Source organism: Theropithecus gelada, chromosome 15, assembly GCF_003255815.1.
Source record: "Theropithecus gelada isolate Dixy chromosome 15, Tgel_1.0, whole genome shotgun sequence".
NCBI classification, from domain to species: domain Eukaryota; kingdom Metazoa; phylum Chordata; class Mammalia; order Primates; family Cercopithecidae; genus Theropithecus; species Theropithecus gelada.
In genome coordinates, this window is record NC_037683.1 from 6,390,295 (window position 1) to 6,397,044 (window position 6,750).

Genomic DNA, 6,750 nt, shown 5'->3' on the forward strand with positions numbered 1-6,750 from the left:
AGAGGAAATAGGGCTTAGGGCTGCACGTTTAGCTTAGGCTGCCTCTGAGATATATCCAAGTAATTCAAGTTCCAGTAAAAAGTTTGAAAATCATGGGCTGAGTCAACTCCAAGATCTCATCTTGCTTTAATATTCTGGTAGCCTAAGTGAGAGCCATTTTAAGGAAAGTTTAAGGCCAGGCATGGTGGCTCATGCCTGTAATCCCAGCACTTGGGGAGGCCAAGGTGGGTGAGTTACTTGAGGCCAGGAGTTCGAGACCAGCCTAGCCAACATGGCGAAACCCCATCTCTACTAAAAATACAAAAGTTAGCCGGGCGCGGTGGTGGGCGCCTGTAGTCCCAGCTACTCTGGAGGCTGAGGCAGGAGAATCGCTTGAACCGGGAGGCAGAAGTTGCAGTGAGCTGAGATCGCACCATTGCACTCCAGCCTGGCGACAGAGCGAGACTCTGTCTCACAAAGAAAAGAAGGAAAAGTTTAAAAGTTACGAGGTCAAGTGATGTCTTAATGTTAGGCAACCCAATTTTCTAACCCCTTAGGTTAGAACCTGCAAATGAAGAACGCAATGTGGAAACAGCTGAAGATTCCGAAACAAGGTATTTGTATGCAGATTCAGGAGATGCTGATGATTCAGATGCGGATTTGGGTTCTGCTGTCAGACAGCTTCAGGAATTCATTCCTAACATCAAGGACCGGGCCACCAGCACAATCAAGCGGATGTACCGGGACGACTTGGAACGGTTTAAGGAATTTAAAGCACAAGGTGAGCTTGTGGGGCCTTAGGGTTTGTTGAACTTCCTGTATGCAGAGCTAGCACCTGACTTTCTTTTATGGATGATTCAGATTTATAGATGGACAAGAAGCATTCTTTCACTGCCTTCACCTCTGTCTCCTACCAGAATTGTCTGAGCTATAAAATTAGCAAAATGAAGTGCTCTTGCTTTTCCTCTTCTCTCCCAGTTTCTGGTAAAGGTAGCCAGGAAGAATGGGGCTAAAGAGACCAGATAATTAATTCCCACCAAGAAGAGAAGGGATGAGAGGTTAATTGGTTGAGACACCGGAAAGGATACAACAGTTATATAAAACTAAAATGCTGTCAGATTAAAATCATCAACTTTAGTGAGGTATCGTTTCTTTCTCCAAGGTATTAAATTGATGGTGAGCTGGTTGTAGTGGACTTGATCACCTTCTTGATTTCACTGTGTTCTGAACCTCTCTTATTAAGAATTATTACTAAGAATAACAAATAACTTTTATTCTTAAATCCAATAATAAAGCTTATTGGATTTAAGAATAAACTGTGCCGGGGCAGTGGCTCAAGCCTGTAATCCCAGCACTTTGGGAGGCCGAGAGGGTGGATCACGAGGTCAGGAGATCGAGACCATCCTGGCTAACACAGTGAAACCCCATCTCTACTAAGAAATACAAAAAACTAGCCGGGCGAGGTGGCGGGCACCTGTAGTCCCAGCTACTCCAGAGGCTGAGGCAGGAGAATGGCGTGAACCCGGGAGGCAGAGCTTGCGGTGAGCTGAGATCCAGCCACTGCACTCCAGCCTGGGCGACAGAGCGAGACTCCGCCTCAAAAAAAAAATAAAATAAAATAAACTGCAAATGCAAGGCTGTGTACTACCAGTGAGCAATATTTACTGAATATCTGCTGTGTAAGACCCAATACAACTGGTCATTGGAAAAAGTAAGGAGTCATAGTCTTCCAGAATTCATAGTATTGAAGAGATTCAGAAAAATAGACAAGACAAATTAAGCAAAAAAGAGAGCACTACACACATGCACACAATTGTAGTATATAATCCCATTTTATTGGTATATTGTGTTGAAATTCTTATGAGTATGTATTTTATAAAAGACTTTTTTTTTTTTTTTTTTGAGACGGAGTCTCGCTCTGTGGCCCAGGCTGGAATGCAGTGGCGCGATCTCGGCTCACTGCACCCTACGCCTCCTGGGTTCAAGCGGTTCTCCCGCCTCAGCCTCCCGAGTAGCTGGGTCTACAGGCGCCTGCCACACTTGGCTAATTTTTGTATTTTTAGTAGAGACGGGGTTTCACCATATTATTGACCAGGCTGGTCTCAAACTCCTGACCTCATGATCTGCCCACCTCAGCCTCCCAGAGTGCTGGGATTACAGGCGTGAGCCACTGTGCCTGGCCCATAAAATATTTTTAAAGTAAACCTAGGCCAGGTGAGGTGACTCACGCCGGTAATCCCAGCACTTTGGGAGGCCAAGGCAGGAGAATTGCTTGAGACCCGGAGTTTAAGACCAGCCTGGGCAAAACAGCAAGACCCCATCTTACAAAAAATAAAAAATTAGCCAGGTGTTAGTGGCACATGCCTGTAGTCCCAGCTACTCAGGAGGCTGAGGCAGGAGAATCACTTGATTCCAGGCGTTCAAGGTTGCAGTGAACTTTGATCATGCCACTGCACTCCAGCCTGGGTGAAAAAGCAAGATCCTATCTAAAGAATGCATGAATAAATTTGAAAACTATTTTTTAAAAAGATAGATGAAACAGGAAAGGTCACTTTGGAATAGGATGACCAGGGAGGACATTGACAGAAGAGGTGTGGCTTGGGCTGAACCCTGGAGGAAAGGCCGAATCTGCAAGTGGGGGCAGGAGAGCAAATGTCAGGTGTTGGGACTGTTGGGCCGTGGTACTGTCATTGCTGATGAAAAACCAAGTCATAGGTTTGCTTTTGTTCATTATTAACGATACACACTTTCTCCCTGTTCCTTCCCAATCCTAGGTGTCGCTATTAAATTTGGCAAGTTTTCTGTGAAGGAAAATAAGCAGTTAGAGAAAAATGTGGAAGACTTTCTAGCCCTGACAGGCATCGAGAGCGCAGACAAGCTGCTGTACACGGACAGATATCCCGAGGAAAAATCTGCGATCACCAACTTGAAAAGGAGACACTCGTTTAGATTGCACATTGGTAAGTTTAGAAACAATCACTCTTTGACCATCCACAGCCTTCCAGCCATAAACAAGATAACCTGTGGTAAGTGTTAGCACGGTACCTGGCCATTGTCTGCAGGCAGTGCACATTAACTGCTATGATGGCTGATGATACTCTTTTTTTTTTTTTTGAGACAGAGTCTCGCTCTGTTGCCCAGGCTGGAGTTCAGTGGTGCAATCTTGGCTCACTGCAACCTCCACCTCTGGGGTTCAAACGATTCTCCTGCCTCAGCCTCCCAAGTAGCTGAGATTACAGGCACCTGCCACCACACCCGGCTAATTTTTTGTATTTTTAGTAGAGACAGGGTTTCTCCTTGTTAGCCAGGATGGTCTCGATCTCCTGACCTCATGATCCACCCTCCTCGGACTCCCAACCTGCCAGGATTACAGGTGTGAGCCACCTCACCCTGCCCTGATGGTATTCTTATTGCCAGTCTCTACTTTTGGGGATTTGGAATGTGTTCATGTCTCCCAAGTTCAGTGTGAAAAATTGAATCATCAACTTTTACCTTTCTTCCTTGGCAATAGTTATGGTTTTGGTTTCTCCTCCTGTTCCTTTTTTTTTTTTTTTTTTTTTTTTGAGATGGAGTCTCGCTGTGTCTCCCAGGCTGGAGTGCAGTGGCGTGGTCTCGGCTCACTGCAAGCTCCGCCTCCCGGGTTCACGCCATTCTCCCGCCTCAGCCTCCCAAGTAGCTGGGACTACAGGCGCCCACCACCACGCCCGGCTATTTTTTTGTATTTTTAGTGGAGACGGGGTTTCACCATGTTAGCCAGGATAGTCTCCATCTCCTGACCTCGTGATCCACCCGCCTCGGCCTCCCAAAGTGCTGGGATTACAGGCTTGAGCCACCGCGCCCGGCCACTCCTCCTGTTCCTTATTTATATTTTGTGTACGCTACACAAAGCGCATCCTTATACGCACCGTGGTCTCCCACGTTTTTTAAGTGTGGCCATATGTGTGCTTTGTAACTGGAACCCTCCGACTGGAGGTGCTGCTTGTGAAGTTAGAAGGTCATGCTGTCATGGAGGATCAGAGCCAAAGCAAATCCCTCTTGAATTTAAAGAGGATAATTTCTTAGGTGTTCTGTGGAGTCCACGAAGAAAAACAGGCTAGTGCGCCCCCGTTGAGGGATTATTTCACCTTAGAGTGAGAAAGTGAGAAAAGCTGATTTGGGAAAGATTTGTTGTTCATCTTCTGGAGAACTGTTACCCTGTATTCTCCACCGTAGTGTTCTCTTCCTCTTAATTCAAATCATGTTAAAATTACTTTGTCTTGTAAGGATTCTTTCCACAAATTGCATAGACTGGAAGCTGGAGCCTCGGGGTACTCAGCATTTAGTTTTCGGAGATCTCCAAGGAAACTGATGATTGTGTATATCTGCTCTTCAAGACAGCTTTGTTCAGGACACAGGAAATCCCAGCCTTAACATGGGGCTTAGGATAGTTCATGTTGTTACAAGGGCTGTTCTGCGTTCCTTTGACCATTGTGACTTCATGTCATGTGAGCCCCTCTGATCACCTTTCTTTTGACTTTAGGTAGGAACATTGCCCGGCCCTGGAAGCTTATATACTATCGAGCAAAGAAGATGTTCGATGTCAACAATTACAAAGGCAGGTAAGAAAAAAGTCTTAGCTTGAGACAGGACATTTCTCTAGTCTTTGCTGATACCGTAAATCAAGACATTCACAGCAGTGGATTAACAGTAAAAATAATGAAGATTTGTGTGTGTGAACCCAGATGGTGTGTCAAATGTGTGCGTCTTCAAGGCCCTTTTCCATTCTCAGCTCTTTAGTGAAGCCTTAGTGACCTGTTTCCTGCATCTGCAGCTTTCTCTACACTTTTTCTTTAGCACTCCCCATACGCTGCCTCATGTGCCGTTACTCCTGTTTGCTCTGCTCTCTGCTTACTTCGTCATCTCCTCGTGAACCCAAACATCCCATCTTGACAGATGTTCCCTCCAGCACTTAGCAGACTGCTGTGGGTTTTTAGTAACTATTTGAAGGTGGAGGTAAGCGCTGGGATTATTAGGTCCGTTAAATGCAGTTCAGTGGTACCAACCCAGGGTGCTTAACCCAGTTGTCATTCTCTCCTTCCTTTTCCCCAAATACAATATCCGATTATAATGTGCTTCCAACATTCCACATTTAAAAACAAACCAAACGTAGACCGAGTGTTTGGGTTAGCACGTTAGCACTCTGCTCAAGGACAGAAGGAGAAGCAGGAAGGTGTTAGCTTGGATTCCAAGGGCCCCCCAAAACTACCTTCTACTCAACTACTGGACCTCTCTCTGAGAGGCAGGTTTCTGAAATCTTCTGGTGGTAGTTGAGTTCCGCTTAGCTCTGTGATTGTAAACCAAAACATAGGTCATTACCTAAACTTCCAACGTTGATGTCACCTCGGTTTCCTTTTTACATTTTTTACCAGAAGAAGTCAGCCTTAGGTGAGGAAAGTTCATACACAGACTGAGACCTGCCCTGCCTGTTTTTCCCCAGCCCCAAGGTTAGACCGTTGTGAACAGAACTTTAAGAAAAACCACTAAAGGTAACATTTTCAATGGGACTTCCGAGAATGCTTTTGGCAGGTTAATGGTGGCAGCTGAGATAATATATTTCCACCTGTGACACACATAGAGCAATGCACTTTTTAGAGTAATTTTTAGAGTCATTCTAATAATTTATCAGTTCATCTATCTGTACTGTATTATTTGTGTTGTGGTGATTATTTACCCTTAGAATATTTTTATAACATGCAATTTCTGACTGAAAAAAAGTAGAAAGTAAAAAAAAAAATCAAAGAATTAGTATTATTTTAATTTTGAATTTTTGTTGTTGTTTTGTTTTGTTGAGACAGAGTCTCGCTCTGTCACCCAGGCTGGAGTGAAATGGCGCAATCTCGGCTCACTGCAACCTCCGCCTCTCGGGTTCAGGCAATTCTCCTGTCTCAGCCTCCCGAGTAACTGAGACTACAGGCGCCCACCACCACACCCAGCTAATTTTTGTATTCTTGGTAGAGACGGGTTTCACCATATTGGTTAGATGGTCTCGAACTCCTGACCTCAGGTGATCCACCCACCTCAGCCTCCCACAGTGCTGGGATTACACGTGTGAGCCACCGTGCCCGGCAATTGTTTGTGGTTTTTTTTTTTGGTTTTTTTGTTTTTGAGACGGAATCTCACTCTGTCACCCAGGCTAGAGTGCAGTGGCACCATCTGGGCTCACTGCAACCTCTACCTCCCAGGTTCACGCCATTCTCCTGCCTCAGCCTCCCGAGTAGCTGGGACTACAGGCACCCGCCACCATGCCTGGCTAATTTTTTTGTATATTTTTAGTAGAGACGGGGTTTCACTGTGTTAGCCAGGATGGTCTCTATCTCCTGACCTCGTGATCCACCCGCCTCGGCCTCCCAAAGTGCTGGGATTACAGGCAGGCATGAGCCACCACATCTGGCCTGGCCTTTTGTTTGTTTGTTTGAGACAGAGTCTCGCTCTGTCGCCCAGGCTGGAGTGCAGTGGCCAGATCTCAACTCACTGCAAGCTTCGCCTCCTGGGTTTACGCCATTCTCCCACCTCAGCCTCCCGAGTAGCTGGGACTACAGGTGCCCGCCACTACGCTCGGCTAGTTTTTTGTATTTTTTTAGTAGAGATGGGGTTTCACCGTGTTAGCCAGGATGGTCTCGATCTCCTGACCTCGTGATCCACCCGTCTCGGCCTCCCAAAGTGCTGGGATTACAGGCTTGAGCCACCACGCCTGGCCTTTTTTTTTTTTTTTTTTTTTTTTTTTTTTTTTTG

The 6,750-nt window shown here is 45.8% G+C and overlaps 1 protein-coding gene across 2 annotated transcripts in view; it reads left to right on the plus strand.

Moving 5' to 3' along the window:
• The window catches only part of TTF1 (transcription termination factor 1), a 34,738-nt gene that overhangs the window by 6,387 nt on the left and 21,601 nt on the right, over positions 1 to 6,750 (plus strand). For both annotated transcript variants that reach the window (XR_003116032.1, XM_025360731.1), the window contains exons 3-5: positions 537 to 760; positions 2,754 to 2,939; positions 4,499 to 4,577. Coding sequence is in view for 1 of the 2 variants with exons in the window: in XM_025360731.1 (XP_025216516.1) it covers positions 537 to 760; positions 2,754 to 2,939; positions 4,499 to 4,577 (489 nt within the window). In the remaining variant the exon portion in view is untranslated. The remainder of the gene's footprint in view (positions 1 to 536; positions 761 to 2,753; positions 2,940 to 4,498; positions 4,578 to 6,750) is intronic.